This window comes from Eretmochelys imbricata, chromosome 1 (assembly GCF_965152235.1).
Source record: "Eretmochelys imbricata isolate rEreImb1 chromosome 1, rEreImb1.hap1, whole genome shotgun sequence".
Lineage (NCBI taxonomy): Eukaryota > Metazoa > Chordata > Testudines > Cheloniidae > Eretmochelys > Eretmochelys imbricata.
In genome coordinates this window covers 121,159,751-121,180,374 of record NC_135572.1, presented here as the reverse complement: position 1 = coordinate 121,180,374, position 20,624 = coordinate 121,159,751, and the positions used below count along the sequence as shown (strand labels likewise).

Here is a 20,624-nt window from a genome sequence, read left to right as displayed (position 1 = left end):
TTTAAGAATCAGACTGGTATCTGTGAGAAAGCAGACGCAGAAAAGAAGGTTTCAGAGTAGCAGCCGTGTTAGTCCGCATTTGCAAAAAGAAAAGGAGTACTTGTGGCACCTTAGAGACTAACAAATTTATTTGAGCATAAGCTTTCGTGAGCTACAGCTGAATGCATCCGATGAAGTGAGCTGTAGCTCACGAAAGCTTATGCTCAAATAAATTTGTTAGTCTCTAAGGTGCCACAAGTACTCCTTTTCTTTTTACAGAAAAGAAGATGCTTTTTTTAATTCTGCCATGAAAACCTCTTGTGGTTTAGATCATGGAGATAGGTTCAAAACATTGAGAAGAAGATTGAAGATTGAACCTGCAAACTGATCCCTAGGTTACTTGGGCTAAATGTTAGAGACGATACCATATATATGCATTTTGGAAAACTAATATAACGTGTCAATTACCCTATCTGTAAAATGAAAATAATATTTGCTTACCTCACAAAGGTGTTTCATATTTCTAAAGCACTATGGAAAATATGAAGTAAGTTTGTTATGTGAAAAAACGGTTACTTACCCTACAGTAAATGTGATTCTTTGAGTTGTGCTGTCCACATGGATTTCACTCTTATGTCACATGCGCACCATCATGCATGTGAGACTGGATACTTTTGACCAGCAGTGTCCATTTAGGCTGTGCTGGCAACCTAAGTGCCCCTTCGCCCCCAAAGGCATAAACACAGAGTGGGCTCAACCACTCCTCAGTTCATTTACTAGTAAAGAATCTCATGGTAGTAGGACTCGATAATAGCACGGTGTCATAAATATAAAGGGAAGGGTAAACCCCTTTGAAATCCCTCCTGGCCAGGGGAAAGCTCCTCTCACCTGTAAAGGGTTAAGAAGCTAAAGGCAACCTCACTGGCACCTGACCAAAATGACCAATGAGGAGACAAGATACTTTCAAAAGCTGGGAGGAGGGAGAGAAACAAAGGGTCTCTGTCTGTCTATATGTTGTTTCTGCCGGGGATAGACCAGGAATGGAGTCTTAGAACTTTTAATAAGTAATCTAGCTAGGTATGTGTTAGATTATGATTTCTTTAAATGGCTGAGAAAAGAAGTGTGCTGAATAGAGTAACTATTTCTGTCTGTGTATCTTTTTTGTAACTTAAGGTTTTGCCTAGAGGGGTTCTCTATGTTTTTAATCTAATTACCCTGTAAGGTATCTACCATCCTGATTTTACAGAGGGGATTTCTTTATTTCTATTTACTTCTATTTCTATTAAAAGTCTTCTTGTAAGAAAACTGAATGCTTTTTCATTGTTCTCAGATCCAAGGGTTTGGGTCTGTGGTCACCTATGCAAATTGGTGAGGCTTTTTATCCAACATTTCCTAGGAAAGGGGGGGGGTGCAAGTGTTGGGAGGATTGTTCACTGTTCTTAAGATCCAAGGGTCTGGGTCTGTAGTCACCTAGGCAAATTGGTGAGGCTTTTTACCAAACCTTGTCCAGGAAGTGGGGTGCAAGGTTTTGGGAAGTATTTTGGGGGGGAAAGACGTGTCCAAACAGCTCTTCCCCAGTAACCAGTATTAGTTTGGTGGTGGTAGTGGCCAATCAGAGGACAAAGGGTGGAATATTTTGTACCTTGGGGAAGTTTTGACCTAAGCTGGTAAAGATAAGCTTAAGAGGTTTTTCATGCAGGTCCCCACATCTGTACCCTAGAGTTCAGAGTGGAGGAGGAACCTTGACACAGGGAAAGAGAGTGGCTTGTGGAATCCATGTGTATAATATCTTGCAAAACCACACGAACTGTAGCATACATAACTGTTCTTTCTTCTTTGAGTAACTGTTCACATGAATTCCACTCTTAGCCCTGGTCTACACTAGGATTTTAGGTCGAATTTAGCAACGTTAAATCGATGTAAACCTGCACCCGTCCACACGATGAAGCCCTCCATTCCGACTTAAAGGGCTCTTAAAATCGATTTCCTTACTCCACCCCTGACTAGTGGATTAGCGCTTAAATCGGCCTTGCCGGGTCGAATTTGGGGTACTGTGGACACAATTCGACAGTATTGGCCTCCAGGAGCTATCCCAGAGTGCTCCATTGTGACCACTCTGGACAGCACTCTCAACTCAGATGCACTGGCCAGGTAGACAGGAAAAGAACCGCGAACTTTTGAATCTCATTTCCTATTTGGCCAGCGTGGCAAGCTGCAGGTGACCATGCAGAGCTCATCAGCAGAGGTGACCATGATGGAGTCCCAGAATCGCAAAAGAGCTCCAGCCTGGACTGAACGGGAGGTACGGGATCTGATCGCTGTATGGGGAGAGGAATCCGTGCTATCAGAACTCCGTTCCAGTTTTCGAAATGCCAAAACCTTTGTCAAAATCTCCCAGGGCATGAAGGACAGAGGCCATAACAGGGACCCAAAACAGTGCCGCATGAAACTTAAGGAGCTGAGGCAAGCCTACCAGAAAACCAGAGAGGCGAACAGCCGCTCCGGGTCAGAGTCCCAAACATGCCACTTCTATGATGAGCTGCATGCCATTTTAGGGGGTCCAGCCACCACTACCCCAACCGTGTTGTTTGACTCCTTCAATGGAGATGGAGGCAACATGGAAGCAGGTTTTGGGGACGAAGAAGATGATGATGATGATGAGGTTGTAGAGAGCTCACAGAAAGCAAGCGGAGAAACCGGTTTTCCCGACAGCCAGGAACTGTTTCTCACCCTGGACCTGGAGCCAGTACCCCCGAACCCACCCAAGACTGCCTCCTGGACCCAGCAGGCAGAGAAGGGACCTCCGGTGAGTGTACCTTTTAAAATACTATACGTGGTTTAAAAGCAAGCATGTGAAAGGATTAATTTGCCCTGGCATTCGCGGCACTCCTGGATGTACTCCCAAAGCCTTTGCAAAAGGTTTCTGGGGAGGGCAGCCTTATTGTGTCCTCCATGGTAGGGCACTTTACCACTCCAGGCCAGTAACACATACTCGGGAATCATTGTACAACAAAGCATTGCAGTGTATGTTTACTGGCGTTCAAACAACATCCGTTCTTTATCTCTCTGTGTTATCCTCAGGAGAGTGAGATATCATTCATGGTCACCTGGTTGAAATAGGGTGCTTTTCTTCAGGGGACACTCAGAGGAGCCCGTTCCTGCTGGGCTGTTTGCCTGTGGATGAACAGATGTTCCCCGCTGTTAGCCACAGGGAGGGTTGAGGGGGTAGACACGCAGTGGAGGGAAGCAAAATGTGACCTTGTAACGAAAGCACATGTGCTATGTATGTAATGTTAACAGCAAGGTTTACCCTGAAAGAGTGTAGCCACTGTTTTATAAAATGTGTCTTTTTAAATACCTCTGTCCCTTTTTTTTTCTTCACCAGCTGCATGTGTTTCAATGATCACAGGATCTTCTCCTTCCCAGAGGCTAGTGAAGATTAGAAAGAAAAAAAAACGCACTCGTGATGAATTTTCTCTGAGCTCATGCTGTCCTCCCACACTGACAGAGCACAGACGAATGCGTGGAAGCAAATAATGTCAGAGTGCAGGAAAGCACAAAATGACTGGGAGGAGAGGTGGCGGGCTGAAGACAGGGCTGAAGCTCAAATGTGGCAGCAGCGTGATGAGAGGAGGCTGGATTCAATGTTGAGGCTGCTGGAGGATCAAACCAGTATACTCCAGTGTATGGTTGAGCTGCAGGAAAGGCAGCTGGAGCACAGACTGCCACTACAGCCCCTGTGTAACCAACCGCCCTCCTCCCCAAGTTCCATAGCCTCCACACCCAGACGCCCAAGAATGCTGTGGGGGGGCCTCTGGCCAACCAGCCACTCCGCCACAGCGGATTGCCCAAAAAACAGAAGGCTGGCATTCAATAAATTTTAAAGTTGTAAACTTTTAAAGTGCTGTGCTTAAAGTGCTGTGTGGCATTTTCCTTCCCTCCTCCACCATCCCTCCTGGGCTACCTTGGTAGTCATCCCCCTATTTGTGTGATGAATGAATAAAGCATGCATGAATGTGAAGCAACAATGACTTTATTGCCTCTGCAAGCGCTGATTGAAGGGAGGAGGGGAGGGTGGTTAGCTTGCAGGGAAGTAGAGTGAACCAAGGGGCGGGGGGTTTCATCAAGGAGAAACAAACAGAACTTTCACACTGTAGCCTGGCCAGTCATGAAACTGGTTTTCAAAGCTTCTCTGATGCGTACCGTGCCCTCCTGTACTCTTCTAACCGCCCTGGTGTCTGGCTGCGCGTAACCAGCAGCCAGGCGATTTGCCTCAACCTCCCACCCCGCCATAAACGTCTCCCCCTTACTCTCACAGATATTGTGGAGCACACAGCAAGCAGTAATAACAGTGGGAATATTGGTTTCGCTGAGGTCTACGCGAGTCAGTAAACTGCGCCAGCGCGCCTTTAAACGTCCAAATGCACATTCTACCACCATTCTGCACTTGCTCAGCCTGTAGTTGAACAGCTCCCGACTACTGTTCAGGCTGCCTGTGTACGGCTTCATGAGCCATGGCATTAAGGGGTAGGCTGGGTCCCCAAGGATAACTATAGGCATTTCAACATCCCCAACTGTTATTTTCTGGTCTGGGAATAAAGTCCCTTCCTGCAGCTTTTGAAACAGACCAGAGTTCCTGAAGATGCTAGCGTCATGTACCTTTCCCGGCCATCCCATGTTGATGTTGGTGAAACGTCCCTTGTGATCCCCCAGAGCTTGCAGCACTATTGAAAAGTACCCCTTGCGGTTTATGTACTCGCCAGCTTGGTGCTCCGGTGCCAACACAGGGATATGGGTTCCGTCTATGGCCCCACCACAGTTAGGGAATCCCATTGCAGCAAAGCCATCCACTATGACCTGCATATTTCCCAGCGTCACTACCCTTGATATCAGCAGATCTTTCATTGCGTGGACTACTTGTATCACAGCACCCCCCACAGTAGATTTGCCCACTCCAAATTGATTCCCAACTGACCGGTAGCTGTCTGGTGTTGCAAGCTTCCACAGGGCTATCGCCACTCGCTTCTCAACTGTGAGGGCTGCTCTCATCTTGGTATTCATGCACTTCAGGGCAGGGGAAAGCAAGTCACAAAGTTCCATGAAAGTGCCCTTACGCATGCGAAAGTTTTGCAGCCACTGGGAATCGTCCCAGACCTGCAACACTATGCGGTCCCACCAGTCTGTGCTTGTTTCCCGAGCCCAGAATCGGCGTTCCACAGCATGACCCGCCCTATTAGCACCATGATGCATGCATTGGCAGGGCCCAGACTTTCAGAGAAATCTGTGTCCATGTCCTGATCACTCACGTGACCGCGCTGACATCGCCTCCTTGCCCGGCATCGCTCTGCCAGGTTCTGGTGCTGCATATACTGCTGGACAATGCGTGTGGTGTTTAATGTGCTCCTAATTGCCAAAGTGATCTGAGCGGCCTCCATGCTTGCCTTGGTATGGCATCTGCACAGAAAAAAGGCGTGGAACGATTGTCTGCCGTTGCTCTGACAGAGGGGAGGGGTGACTGACGACATGGCTTACAGGGTTGGCTTACAGGGAATTAAAATCAACAAAGGGGGTGGCTTTACTTCAATGAGTATTTCAGGCAGGACTTCACGGAGGGTTCCAATAAGAAATGGGGCACCTAAGTAATTGTTCTTATTGGAACAAGCAAGTTGGTCTGGCCTCTGACTGATACATGGCTAGATTTACCTCGCTGCACCTTCTCTTCTCTGCAGTGTGACCTAGAGGAATGAGTCCCCTAGATGGGGGGAGGGGCGGAAGCAAATGAGTACAAAACAAATCTGGTCTATTTCTTGTTTTGATCCATTCAATCTATCTTTTACATCTTTGGCTAGCAGCAGACGGTGCAGAAGGACTGCAAGCCATCCACATCTCATGGCTGCTCAGCAGAAGATGGTACAATAGGACAGCTAGCCATCCTCATCTCTTGCTTGCCCGGCAGAAGATGGTACAATAGGACTGCTAGCAATCCGTACTGCCTGCCTGCTCACCATAAGATGGTTCAATAGGACTGACTGCAGGACTAAAGAGAATGACCTGGTCAAGTCACTCCAAATTTAATCCCTGCGCCCATGTCTGCCCAGGCGCTCCTGGTCGACGTGGCCAAGAGCACCTCGGACATGACGATGACGGCTACCAGTCCTATTGTACCGTCTGCTGCCACAAGGCAAGGGGTTGCTGCTGCTGTGTAGCAATGCAGTACCACATCTGCCAGCACCCAGGAGACACACGGTGACGGTTACCTGAGCGGGCTCCATGCTTGCCGTGGTATAGCGTCTGCACAGGTAACTCAAGAAAAATGGCGTGAAATGATTGTCTGCTGCTGCTTTCACGGAGGGAGGGAGGGAGGGAACGGGGGCCTGACAATATGTACCCAGAACCACCCGCGACAATGTTTTAGCCCCATCAGGCATTGGGATCTCAACTCAGAATTCCAATGGGCAGCGGAGACTGCGGGAACTGTGGGATAGCTACCCACAGTGCAACACTTCAGAAGTCGACACTTGCCTCGGTACTGTGGAAGCACTCCGCTAAGTTAATGCACTTAGAGCATTTTCTGTGGGGACACACACACTCGAATATATAAAACAGATTTCTAAAAAACCGACTTCTATAAATTCGACCTAATTTCGTAGTGTAGACATACCCTTAGAGACTAACAATCAGTTATCTACTGCCTGGAGGTGGGTATTAGGAGTCCTACTTAAATGGCTATAAGACAGCCCTAACAAAACCAACATCTGATGTGGGAGCCCTTACTAAGCAAGAGTGTCTTGTAAATGTGTGGTTTAAGCTCCACATAACTGCTCCTCAGATATCGTGGAATGAGCTCTAGTCTGGCTAGATGGATCTATCCTGGCTAATTCATAATATGCTCTCAAACATCTGGAGACCCACTTAATCAGGCTTTGGAAAGAAAACCAAGAGATGAAAGGACTGGCTCATACGGAACTCAGACAGTCTGGGGAGAAACCCGGAGTGAGGTCTAAGAATGACCCTGTCCTTACGAAATACTATATATAGACAATATGTCACAAGGGCCTGACCTCCCCTTCCCTGCGAGCTGATGTAATGGCCACCAGAAAGGCAGTCTTCATCGACTAGTGGGGAACAAGTTGCTGAGAGTTCGAAGTGGGAACCCAGCAACGCTGCTAATAACTACTATATTGCCACACTGTATTGAAGTCCCAAAAAGGGGGCGGGGGGCTCCTGCATTGGGGGAAAAACATGTGAGGCCTTTAAGAATCTTGCTACTATGTAGTGGGAAAACACAGTATTACCCAGGAGTGAGGGATGATGTGCAGACATTGCTGCTACATGGACCTTTATGACCTGATGTAAAGTCTAGACTGTTTCAGGGCTAGCAAATACTCCACTATTGCTGAAACTAATGATGTCAAGGAAGACAACTACCACTGGCATCCCAAGTAGCAGACGCCTTCCATTTAGCATTATAAGTAAGGTTGAAGGTTTCCCTGCTTTGAAGCAGAATGTTCTGAATCTCAGCTGAACAGTTTCTTTCAGTAGACGTCATCCACACAACATCTAGGCCAGAGTGGGCACACTTTTTGGCCTGCAGGCCACATCAGGGTATGGAAATTGTATGGTGGGCCACGAACAAGGGACGTGATAAGTCCAGTCTATTCAGCATTGGTGAGGCCTCATCTGGAGTACTGTGTCTAGTTTGGGCCCCACACTACAAGAAGGATGTGGAAAAATTGGAAAAAATCCAGCGGAGGGCAACAAAAATTATTAGGCAGCTGGAGCACATGATTTATGAGGAGAGGCTGAGGGAACTGGAATTATTTAGTCTGCAGCAGAGAAGAATGAGGGGGGATTTGATAGCTGCTTTCAACTACCTGAAAGACAATGGATCTAGACTGTTCTCAGTGCTAGCAGATTGCAGAACAAGGAGTAATGGTCTCAAGTTGTAGTGGGGGAGGTTTAGGCTGGATATGAGGGAAAAGCTTTTTCACTAGGAGGGTGGTGAAGCACTGTAATGAGTTACCTAGGGAGGTGGTAGAATCTCCTTCCCTAGAGGTTTTTAAGGTCAGGTTTGACAAAGCCCTGGCTGAGATGATTTAGTTGGGGGCTGGTCCTGCTTTGAGCAGGGGATTGGACTAGATGACCTCCTGAGGTCCCTTCCAACCCTGATATTCTATGATTCTGTGAATGCCCACGAAATTGGGGGTATGGGTGTAGGAGTGGGTGCAGGCTCTGGGGTGGGGCTGAGGGGTTTGGAGTGCAGGAGGGGGCTCCAGGCTGGGACCAAGGGATTCAGAGGGCAGGAGGGGGATCAGGGCAGGGGGTTGAGGTACTGGGGAGGGGGGTGAGTGCTCTGGCTGGGGGTGCAGGCTCAGTGGTGGGGCTGAGGGGTTTGGGGTGCAGGAAGGTACTCCAGACTGGGACCAATGGGTTCAGATGGCAGGAAGGGGATCAGGGCTATGGCAGGGGATTGGGGCATGGGGCGGGGGGGGCTGCGGGGTGCAGGCTCTGGGCAACGTTTACTGCAAGCAGCTCCCGGAAGCATATCCCATCTCTGGCTCCTAGGCACGGCCAGGTAGCTCTTCGCGCTGCCCCATCCAGAGGTGCCACCCCTGCAGCTCCCATTGGCCGAGAACCGCAGCAATGGGAGCTGCAGGAGCGGCGCCTGTGGTCGGGGCAGCACGCAGAGCTGCCTGGCCGCACCTCCGCGTACTACGTAGGACCCGGAGGGGGTTCATGCTGGCTGCTTTCTGGGAACCATGCAGAGCAGGGCAAGCACCTGACCCCGCTCCCCAGCTGGAGCGCCGGAGCAGGACAAACCCCTGACCCCGATTCCTGGTGGGAGCTGAGGGCTGGCTTAAATGGTCTGATGGGTCGGATGGGGCCCACGGGCCGTACTTTGCCCACCACTGATCTAGGCTGTCAGGTGTAAAGATACTGGATCGAGGTGCAAGATCTGACAATTCTGGAAGACTGTCAGGCAGAGCAGGTAAGGTGATAAAGTGGCTGCACTGAAAGGTTCATGAAATCCAAATACCAGAACTGCTTAGCCCATACTAGGGCTATCATAATAACTCTGAATCCTGCCTCAGTATCCTGAGTATCACAGGGACTGGCAGAAAGGCATACTTCAACCCTGGCATCCAAGGGATGAGAAAGGCATTTGCCAGGGAGCCTTAGCTTGCACCCCTTCTGGAATAGAAGAATGTCTGACACTTGTTCTGGTCTGTTGCTACTCTTGGGAATCCCCATTTACAAAAGATGTTCTGTAAGACTGAGTCTTTGAGCGCCCACTTGTTGTCAGGAAATTGCCTGCTGAGTTGATCTGTCAAGGTGTTCAGAAGGCTGAAAAGGTGCACAGCCACACATGTAACTTGGTTCAGAATGTATCTATTCCGTAGTCCCATGGCTTCCTGACAGAGTGAGAATGATCTTGTTCCCCATTGCCTGTTGACATAATCTACAGCTGTGGTGTTGTCTGTCAACACTTGTATTCAGAATTCCTAAAGAGGAGGCAGGAATGCTTTGCATACCAAGCTAATACCTAGCCCTAACACATATATATGGCAGCAAGCTTCCTGAGGGAACCAGAGGTCCTGAATTTGAAGGTCATAATCTATATCAGGGGTGGGCAATTTGCGGCCCGTCAGAGTAATCCGCTGGCGGGCTGCGAGACAGTGTTTACGTTGACCATCTTCAGGCAGGGCTGCCCACAGCTCTCAGTGAAGATCCAAGATAGGCTATCATCCCCCTTTCTTCTTTGTGATCAAAAAAGTAATGGGAGTAAAAAGCCAACCCTTGCATTGCTCCCAGCTGTAAAAGGGACAGTACTTCCTATTTTGATGGTCTTTCACGAGACAGTTCCCTGAAAAGAGCAAGGAAAGGAGGCAGTAGGAGGGTGGAGAGAAGGATGGAATTGAAACTGAATGCCCCTTTGTTACCATCTCTGGGACCTATAAATCTGAGGTAACCTCAGCTCAAATTTCTCCAAAATAAAAGAGGTAGTTGCCAAGGGGGGAGGTGTAGAACAAACAAAGTTCTCTGATCATCCTATCCGTTTCTCCACTTTGCATTGCACCTGCTACCTAGTGGAACCCCAAGACTGTGGGGCAGCAGAGGAGGCAGAGGGTTGTCTCCAGTGGACTCTCTGTCTCTTCATTGGCAGTTTTGAAGTACTATGTGACTGACTGTAAAACTGGACTGAGGTGTGCTGTCTATAGGATGTTGATGTGGCTGCTTCCTTCTTGGGTTAAGAAAAGGAGTACTTGTGGCACCTTAGAGACTAACCAATTTATTTTAGCATAAGCTTTTGTGAACTACAGCTCACTTGGAACTCAAAGTCCTAAAGAAAGCAGAGTTGGCCTTGAATCTTTTGGAGGCCACAGGGCTTCATCAAATGAGAGGTTCTTGCTTGGAGTTTCCTGGGGATCCTCGAACACTGAAGCCACAAAGATCTCCTCCTGGCTATTGCAGTAGCTATTGTGTGCACTGTGGTGTCAGACATAGAATCATAGAATATCAGGGTTGGAAAGGACCTCAGGATGTCATCTAGTCCAACCCCCTGCTCAAAAGCAGGACCAATCTCCAATTAAATCATCCCAGCCAGGGCTTTGTCAAGCCTGACCTTAAAAACTTCTAAGGAAGGAAATTTCACCACCTCCCTAGGCAACGCATTCCAGTGTTTCACCACCCTCCTAGTGAAAAAGTTTTTCCTAATATCCAACCTAAACCTCCCCCACTGCAACTTGAGACCATTACTCCTTGTCCTGTCCTCTTCCACCACTGAGAAAAGTCTAGAACCATCCTCTCTGGAACCACCTCTCAGGTAGTTGAAAGCAATTATCAAATCCCCCCTCATTCTTCTCTTCCGCAGACTAAACAATCCCAGTTCCCTCAGCCTCTCCTCATAAGTCATGTGTTCCAGACCCCTAATCATTTTTGTTGCTCTTCGCTGGACTCTCTCCAATTTATCCACATCCTTCTTGTAGTGTGGGGCCCAAAACTGGACACAGTACTCCAGATGAGGCCTCACCAATGTCGAATAAAGGGGGACGATCACGTCCCTCGATCTGCTCGCTATGCCCCTACTTATACATCCCAAAATGCCATTGGCCTTCTTGGCAACAAGGGCACACTGCTCACTCATATCCAGCTTCTCGTCCACTGTCACCCCTAGGTCCTTTTCCGCAGAACTGCTGCCTAGCCATTCGGTCCCTAGTCTGTAGCTGTGCATTGGGTTCTTCCGTCCTAAGTGCAGGACCCTGCACTTATCCTTATTGAACCTCATCAGATTTCTTTTGGCCCAATCCTCCAATTTGTCTAGGTCCCTCTGTATCCTATCCCTGCCCTCCAGCGTATCTACCACTCCTCCCAGTTTAGTATCATCCGCAAATTTGCTGAGAGTGCAATCCACACCATCCTCCAGATCATTTATGAAGATATTGAACAAAACCGGCCCCAGGACCGACCCCTGGGGCACTCCACTTGACACCGGCTGCCAACTAGACATGGAGCCATTGATCACTACCCGTTGAGCCCGACAATCTAGCCAACTTTCTACCCACCTTATAGTGCATTCATCCAGCCCATACTTCTTTAACTTGCTGACAAGAATACTGTGGGAGACCGTGTCAAAAGCTTTGCTAAAGTCAAGATACAATACATCCACTGCTTTCCCTTCATCCACAGAACCAGTAATCTCATCATAGAAGGCGATTAGATTAGTCAGGCATGACTTGCCCTTGGTGAATCCATGCTGACTGTTCCTGATCACTTTCCTCTCATGTAAGTGCTTCAGGATTGATTCTTTGAGGACCTGCTCCATGATTTTTCCAGGGACTGAAGTGAGGCTCACTGGCCTGTAGTTCCCAGGATCCTCCTTCTTCCCTTTTTTAAAGATTGGCACTACATTAGCCTTTTTCCAGTCATCCGGGACTTCCCCCGTTCGCCACGAGTTTTCAAAGATAATGGCCAATGGCTCTGCAATCACAGCCGCCAGTTCCTTTAGCACTCTCGGATGCAACTCGTCTGGCCCCATGGACTTGTGCACGTCCAGCTTTTCTAAATAGTCCCTAACCACCTCTTTCTCCACAGAGGGCTGGCCATCTATTCCCCATGTTGTGATGCCCAGCGCAGCAGTCTGGGAGCTGACCTTGTTCGTGAAGACAGAGGCAAAAAAAGCATTGAGTACATTAGCTTTTTCCACATCCTCTGTCACTAGGTTGCCTCCCTCATTCATTAAGGGGCCCACACTTTCCTTGACTTTCTTCTTGTTGCCAACATACCTGAAGAAACCCTTCTTGTTCCTCTTAACATCTCTCGCTAGCTGCAGCTCCAGGTGCGATTTGGCCCTCCTAATTTCATTCCTACATGCCCGAGCAATATTTTTATACTCTTCCCTGGTCATATGTCCAACCTTCCACTTCTTGTAAGCTTCTTTTTTATGCTTAAGATCCGCTAGGATTTCACCGTGAAGTCAAGCTGGTCACCTGCCATATTTACTATTCTTTCGACACATCGGGATGGTTTGTCCCTGTAACCTCAACAGAGATTCCTTGAAATACAGCCAGCTCTCCTGGACTCCTTTCCCCTTCATGTTAGTCCCCCAGGGGATCCTACCCATCCGTTCCCTGAGGGAGTCGAAGTCTGCTTTCCTGAAGTCCAGGGTCCGTATCCTGCTGCTTACCTTTCTTCCCTGTGTCAGGATCCTGAACTCAACCAACTCATGGTCACTGCCTCCCAGATTCCCATCCACTTTTGCTCTCCCTACTAATTCTTCCCGGTTTGTGAGCAGCAGGTCAAGAAAAGCTCCCCCCCAGTTGGCTCCTCTAGCACTTGCACCAGGAAATTGTCCCCTATGCTTTCCAAAAACTTCCTGGATTGTTTATGCACCGCTGTATTGCTCTCCCAGCAGATATCAGGAAAATTAAAGTCACCCATGAGAACCAGGGCATGCAATCTAGTAGCTTCCGCGAGCTGCCGGAAGAAAGCCTCATCCACCTCATCCCCCCGGTCCGGTGGTCTATAGCAGACTCCCACCACTACATCACTCCTGTTGCTCACACTTCTAAACTTAATCCAGAGACACTCAGGTTTTTCTGCAGTTTCATACCGGAGCTCTGAGCAGTCATACTACTCCCTTACATACAGTGCTACTCCCCCACCTTTTCTGCCCTGCCTGTCCTTCCTGAACAGTTTATAACCATCCATGACAGTACTCCAGTCATGTGAGTTATCCCACCAAGTCTCTGTTATTCCAATCACGTCATAATTCCTTGACATCACCAGGACCTCCAGTTCTCCCTACTTGTTTCCAAAGCTTTGTGCATTCGTATATAAGCACTTGAGATAACCTGCTGATTGCCCCTCATTCTCAGTATGAGGCAGGAGCCCTCCCCTCACAGACATTCCTGCCTGTGCTTCCTCCCGGTATCCCGCTTTCCCACTTACCTCAGGGCTTTGGTCTCCTTCCCCCGGTGAACCTAGTTTAAAGCCCTCCTCACTAGGTTAGCCAGCCTGCTCGCAAAGATGCTCTTCCCTCTCTTCGTAAGGTGGAGCCCGTCTCTGCCCAGCACTCCTCCTTCATGGAACACCATCCCATAGTCAAAGAATCCAAAGCCTTCTCTCCGACACCACTTGCGTAGCCATTCGTTGACTTCCACGATTCGACGGTCCCTACCCAGGCCTTTTCCTTCCACGGGGAGGATGGACGAGAACACCACTTGCGCCTCAAACTCCTTTATCTTTCTTCCCAGAGCCACGTAGTCCGCAGTGATCCGCTCAAGGTCATTCTTGGCAGTATCACTGGTGCCCACGTGGAGAAGCAGGAAGGGGTAGCGATCCGAGGGCTTGATGAGTCTCGGCAGTCTCTCCGTCACATCGCGAATCTTAGCCCCCGGCAAGCAGCAGACTTCTCGGTTTTCCCGGTCAGGGCGGCAGATAGATGACTCAGTCCCCCGGAGTAGAGAGTCCCCGACCACCACCACCCGCCTCCTTCTCTTGGGAGTGGTGGTCGTGGAACCCCCCATCTCAGGACAGAGCATCTCATGCCTTCCAACCAGCGGAACATGTCCAACATGTCCAGCATAGACTGTAGAGAAGTACATGCAGTCACCTGAAATCTTTAATGGCAACAGCACATCTCCTCTTGGTGCTCACCGAGCAATTATAAATTGAGACAATCGATTCCAGTTTAAAAAGTCGTATTTTGAAAGGCTGGATAGTTAGCCACCTTCCTCTGGAGCACAGCTGTTAAATACACCTTGTAGCTGAATAGATCCAGCCTTTTTTGGATCCTCTTCTCTTGGCATACATTTAGAAGGTCCCTGCTGTTTTGTTCTCTCCTGTTGTGCGGCCACTAGAAAAGAACCCAGTGTTGGATGTAAAGAGAAAATCAAATAAGAAGCAGGAACCCAGTGCCCACTGTCCACTCTTTTTGACATGGACAGGATGGATACAGATGTATGTCAGATGGCTTATGCAGGCTCTAGCAGACCTTCATTAATGGGAATGCTCATGTTGAGCCTCCCTGCTGCAGAAGGATGCAGAATGACCCAGTTTCCTATGATTTTCTTGGTATGTCTCAGGAAGTTGGAATGATGTAATCAAAGCAATTTAAATCAGCAGGCTGGAAACACTGGTTTAAATAATTGGTTTTAATCTTATTTTGCTTTTGTAATTTTTAGTTATTTTGCTAAAGAATGGTTGACTCTTATTGGTTGGTGACCATTAAAACACGTTGATTTGGAACTAAATACAGCCTTTATACTAAATTTGGTACTACTTTTTGCTAATCAGGAGGCTATAATACACACCCACACTTAATTACTTACTTGAGCAACTATATATCTTAACTTACATTTATTCAGATTCTTATTGTTTACATTTTTCTTATGTTAAGAAATGTCATTCACCTTTTTTTCTTTACTAGATAATGAATAATTTTTTACTTGTGATTTGTGTCAATTTGAATGGAAATTCAAATCCATTAAAAATGCACAAAACAGCAATTATTTTATTAAGAAAACTAGCTTAAATGTGCTGGATACATGAGAAAAAAAGTAAATGTATCAAAACATGTTTTACATTTATAACTGATTTATTAAACAAAGTATTATCTGTAGCTAGTGAATTCAACCAATTGCTTCCAACTCAAATTGCTTCCATGTCTCTCAAGATTTTAGAACTCATCCTCTCATACCTATGCTAGCTGCCACAGGAAGAAAGAAGGAGCTAAAGGACAATTGGGCCTACTCCACCCTTTATGCCCATTAAGGGGGAGGTAGAAGGGGGCACAAGGGCACCCAAGGCACAGCATGGTCCCAATGAACACTGCTGGCCAAAAGTATCAAAATCTCACGTGCATGGATGCATACACATAGTGTATGGAATCCATTTGGACAATCACTTGAAGAAGCAATATTACAGCATCAATTCCAAAAAATATCTTAGCAATGATCAAATTAGTGGCACTAAAATTACAGAGCCTTTATGAAAAGGGCAGAAATTTTACATCAGCCAGGAAAAATATATATACTTATAGGATATTTTTTAAAGGAGCTAGGAAAATTACTATTACTATTCCTGGGATCGATATGATGAAACAACAAACAAGTCAAAAATTACCCTATATCAGCGAAGAAATTATTTATGGAGGAGAAACTATAAAAGGTGACCCTACCCTATGCGAGTTGATGATTTTTAAACAAGACCTGACACAAAGATGAACCCATTCACATACATTTAAGAGACTGATTACCTCAAGCCTGTTACAAACTTGTAGCACACGAAGTACATTTTTGCAGACGTTTTCCAACTGTGTGTTTCCATAACAGCAAGTAATTCCCAGGATTTCAACACTGGGAGATGCCAGAGCCATCATTATGGCTTGAGCATCATCAACTCCACAGTCAACATCAATCAACAGCAACTTCGTCATTTTTTAAATACCTACAAAACAGTTACAAGTGGATTAGACAACTAACCTAATAATTAAGATACTGTAGATCATGTGGAGAAAACACATTCTAAAGATATGGCTACATTTTAACTGGGTTTCAGTTCAAACCCTGTAGGTTATTTGCCAAAACCTTTTTCTACACACTTTTTTTTATTATTTCAGGTTACATCTGATTTTTTGTGTAATGTTTCATGTACCATAAAATTAATCCACCTCTATTTTAAAAGAAAATGTCAGGAATCACTGATTTGTAGATCAACAGGAAGCTAAAAATGAGTGGTTAACTAACTGGGACTTTTGAGAAGTTTTTATACGTTAACTACAACATTTGTGCAGTGACTTAAAAAAATAAAATCTATCATATTCATATACACCCAATTAAAATAATTGGGGAAATTATAAATTACCATCTAATACCAGTTTATTTTAAAATTGAGATGATTTCTTAATCCCTATAAAAAAGCGAGTAGTAATGTAGACTCCTTGTGACAATTAAGTAAATTATAATCTGGGAGGTACAGGCAATACCCACATGGGGGGGGGGGGGGGATCTGAAATCAAGGAAACCAGCACACAATTATAGGAGCTGGGACACAGCTTTAACACTTACCTTCCTCAAAACTTCCTTCCCAAATAGAAAATAGTTTATGATGGTCTCCACTGCAATTATCTTAAATGAGATTAGGAAATATTATTCATACTCAGTAGAACTGCAACCATTTTCTGCTACCTTACATTCTTATACCTTCATAGGCACTGACTTCTAGTTTTCCCTGGAAGTGCTCCACCCTTGCTCCGTCCCAAAGCCCTGCACCCTTTCCCCGAGGCCCCCCGCCCACCTGCCCCTCCCTGCTTTCCACCCTCCCCCAAACCCTTCCCTCAGCCTCCAAACAGCTGTTTGATGGCAGCTGCCGATCAGCTATTTGGTGGTGTTGCCGAACAGCTGTGGCTAGTGGGTACTGAGCACCCACTATTTTTTTTCCCTGTGACTGCTCCAGCACCAGAGCACCCATGGAGTTGACACCTATGCAACTGTTAAATCTTGTTGACATTAATGATAGGTTACTCCATTTGCTTTCTGTGACTTAGTTTATCTCTGAAGTTCAAAGCACATCCGCGGACATCTCCCTTTTAATTGAATCTGAATCAACAAAGTCCCAAATACCTCTCGCAGCCCTCCCGCGCCTTTATCTCACATAATCTAATTCAGTGCTCTCAACAACACTCCACTAGCTACACTTTCATGAGACAGTTCTCGGTGTTCATCTTTTGGATCCACCCTTAGATTTGTTTAATACTTCTGGAGAAAAATTGCTATTAGGAATGTGTGTTGACACACTCCTCAATCACACACCCCCAGGCATTCCTGAGACAGCTGTATTCAGTTGTTTTCCCCCCTACCTTCACCTCTAACAAGGTGCTCCTTGCTCGGGCCCATTTGAGAAGTCTTGCGGCAGACAAGACTGAATTTTTTTTTCTGTCATTGTTTCTCTGCATTATAGCCACCCAATTAATTGATTAAGCAATAATGGGAGAGTAATATTCCAAAACAGGTTCTGCCAGGTGCCTTAGGTAGCCAGTTTCTGAAAATCAGCAGGAAACTCCCACTGATTTTACAGATGAAGAAAACATGTACAACGCCAGGAAAAGCATTTTGCTAAAACATGTCAATCTAAAGCTGTCAACCCACGTCAAATCTCCAGAGACCCATAGATTCCAAGGCCAGAAGGGACCATGTAGTCTGCACTCCTGTATAACACAGGCCATAGGACTTCACCTAAAACAATTACCAGCACATGTCTTTTGGAAAACATCCAACCTTGCTTTAAAAATTGTCAGTGATGGCAAATTGTTCCAATGACCCCAAGCAAAAGTGATATAAGTTGCCACATTCTACTCCTGAGGGAATTCTGTGCTACTTCACAATGCAAAATTTGCAGAAATTAATGTTTTTTTGTGTAGAATTTCCTTTCTGCCACAAAAATGAGCTGCAGTGATGCTGGCTGACATTAGAGGCCACTGGATCCTCAGAAGGAGGTAGCAGGTGTCTGGGCTGGTGGGACCCCATGGCTGGGCTCTGGGAGGGGCAGGTTGTGTTGTCTGGCCTCCCCGGGCTGGGGAAGGGGCCAGAGAAGCAGGAACCAGGTTGCCACAGGGGTTTCTTTAACTCTCTGCTCCTGGGGGAATTTGTGTCTGTATTGTTTTCTGTTTCGGAGTGCAGCCATGTTAGTCTGTATCCCCAAAAAGAAAAGGAGGACTTGTGGCTCACAAAAGCTTATGCTCTAATAAATTTGTTAGTCTCTAACATGCCACAAGTGCCCGTTTTCTCTTTATGTGCTGTTCTAGACATACTTGCTGACAGGTATTTTGACATAAATGACCAAAATAATGGAAACTGGTGGGATTATGTGGTGTTATTTTGACAAATAAAATCTGCAGAATTTTGCAACATTTTAAAATAGGGCGGGCAGAATTTTTCACGTTTTGGAGGCAGACTGCTCCCCCCCCCCCCCCGGCGCTACGCCGCTGTAAGGTCAAGACAGACAGATGCTGCTCGGGCTTGTCCCCGCTCACGAGCCCCAATCCCCCCGCCAGCAAATCACGGGGCGGGAGTCCAAAAAGCGCCCGCCCGCTCAGCGCCGGCAGCTTTTAGTTGCCGGGGTAAAAAACAGAGCCGGGCACTCCCCTCACCGGGGGGGGGGGGGGCGAACCGCCTGCGTCCACCACCGCAGCACCTGGCCGCCTCCCGCCGCGCGTCGGAACCCCGGGGGCGGCGCTTCCCACAGCCGAAGACGCCCCGGCTCCCGTCCGCGGCGCATCCCCTCCCCCGGACCCCTAGCGCCCGGCACGGAGCGAGGCGCGCGCGCTCCTGCAGTTGGTTTGGGGCTCCAGGGAGGGGCCAGCCCCCGCCCCTACCTGCCGCCGCTCTGGGAGCTGAGCCCGCTGGGCGACGTTGCGCGTCCCACACACGTTGCGGCCAATCCCGAGCCGCCCCCGTCCCACGAGTCTCGCCCCTGAACTGGAAGAGCCGCGGAGGGGTTGGGGGAGGTGTCACGTGAGCTAACGCCTGGGCGAGGGAGGGCGGGAGTCGCGCGGGTGCGCTCGCTCTGCGTGCGGGGGCGCGGGAGCGCGGCGGGGGGGGCGCGAGGGGGCTGACCACGCCCCTGAGCGGTGTCCGGGCGGCGGGTGCCGGCCTAGCCCCGCCCCCCAGGGCCAGGCGCGGCAAGGGCGGGCGCTCCTGGGAGCAGTGGCGGCACGGGGGCGTGCCGAGTACGGGGCGCCCAGGCGCCAGGGCCTGGCCCCTGCCTGCGGATGTGGGCCGGGGTCCTCGCGGTGTAGACATTTGTACTTGGGCCGCGCCCGCGCTCTGGGACCCTCCTGCCTGGCAGGAGCCGAACATCTACATAGCAATGAAACAAGCCCCAGAGCCCGAGCCAGCTGGCACAGGGCAGCTGCGGGGTGTCTCGGTGCCATGTAGACGCACCCAGGGTCAGGTCATGCTACAGAACTGCAAAGTTCCCGCCTCAGGCTCTGCCCGTGCAGGGCCCTCTATCAACCCCCCCCGACCCCCCCAGTCACCCAGCAAGTCTCCCTCCTCGCCCTGGCCCCACCCTCCAGCAGTCTGGCCACTTAACTGGCCACTCCTATCACTCCGGCCATGCAACCACCCCCCACTCCATCATACAGCAAGGCACCCCCACCACCCTGGCCACTTAACCAGCTCTCTCATCACCCATGGCTCAACAACCCCCTCCCCCTCCATCACCCATGTGAGCAGGCCTCCCCATCACCCCCTGGCCCAGCAAAGAATCCAGGACCTGTTAGCTGGTGGCCTGCCCAGAGCTCCCTGCTGTTCCATGGATGGTGGGGCTAGTGTTGCCACCAGAGTCACATTCAGACAGGGACTGATTACCTCAAACCTGTTACAAACTTCATAGTATCGTGGCTAACAGCATTCAGCATCAACCTTCTCCAGGGAGGTGGCTGGACCACAGTAGCCATTGAGCCACATGGAGATGTTAAGGACAGGGCTGCACACAGTTTTTCTATTGCTATCTCCTTTTGAAACTGATGTAGTTAGAGCAGAGCAATGGCCTAGTATATATACTTATGTAAAGCAGTATAGTTTATCTCCACAAATTAACACTTGTGACAGTATAGTCTATTCCCACAAATTTATGCTAAAAAACTTTACCAGTAGAACAACATCCTCATTAGGGTTGATTTAACTATACTGGTAATAAAATCAACCCTATAACAAAAATAGTTAAATTGGTTAAAAGTAACTGCATAGACCCAGCCTAGGAACAAGATTCCATCATTTAACAACATGCCTTGGGAACCTGATTCATGCGGTGTCCTCTCTTTGTATTTGGTTTAAGAAAAACACATTTATTAAGCTTAGAATAGAAACAAGACAGCTCCCAGAAGTGATCTTTAGAGATACCCACCTGGCAAGCCTCCCTGTGGGAGAAGTTACCATTTTAAGGACTTCAAATAGTTTTCATTCCACATAGTTACAATTGAAAGGTGACCATTAGTACCATGTTGACAGACATACTGCTCTGAAACCTTATAAACACACAGGTTTCAGAGTAGCAGCCCCATTAGTCTGTATTCACCACAACTACTCCTTTTCTTCTTATAAACACAGATTTACAATGCAAGTAAATTAGTCAAGCATGGC

The 20,624-nt window shown here is 48.0% G+C and overlaps 1 protein-coding gene across 2 annotated transcripts in view; it reads right to left on the bottom strand.

The window, feature by feature from the left end:
• The window catches only part of LOC144258970 (inosine-uridine preferring nucleoside hydrolase-like), a 29,279-nt gene extending 10,314 nt beyond the window's left edge, over positions 1-18,965 (bottom strand). Inside the window, exons 1-3 of one of the 2 annotated variants that reach the window (XM_077807115.1) lie at positions 18,854-18,965; positions 16,548-16,607; positions 15,737-15,927 (exon numbers count right to left, since the gene is read on the bottom strand). In XM_077807115.1, the coding sequence (XP_077663241.1) occupies positions 15,737-15,916 (180 nt within the window). In that variant the 5' untranslated portion in view covers positions 15,917-15,927; positions 16,548-16,607; positions 18,854-18,965. Of the gene's footprint in view, positions 1-15,736; positions 15,928-16,547; positions 16,715-18,853 lie in introns of those variants that run through there. The other variant, XM_077807116.1, reaches the window with a different exon arrangement.
• Positions 18,966-20,624: the final 1,659 nt, after the last annotated feature.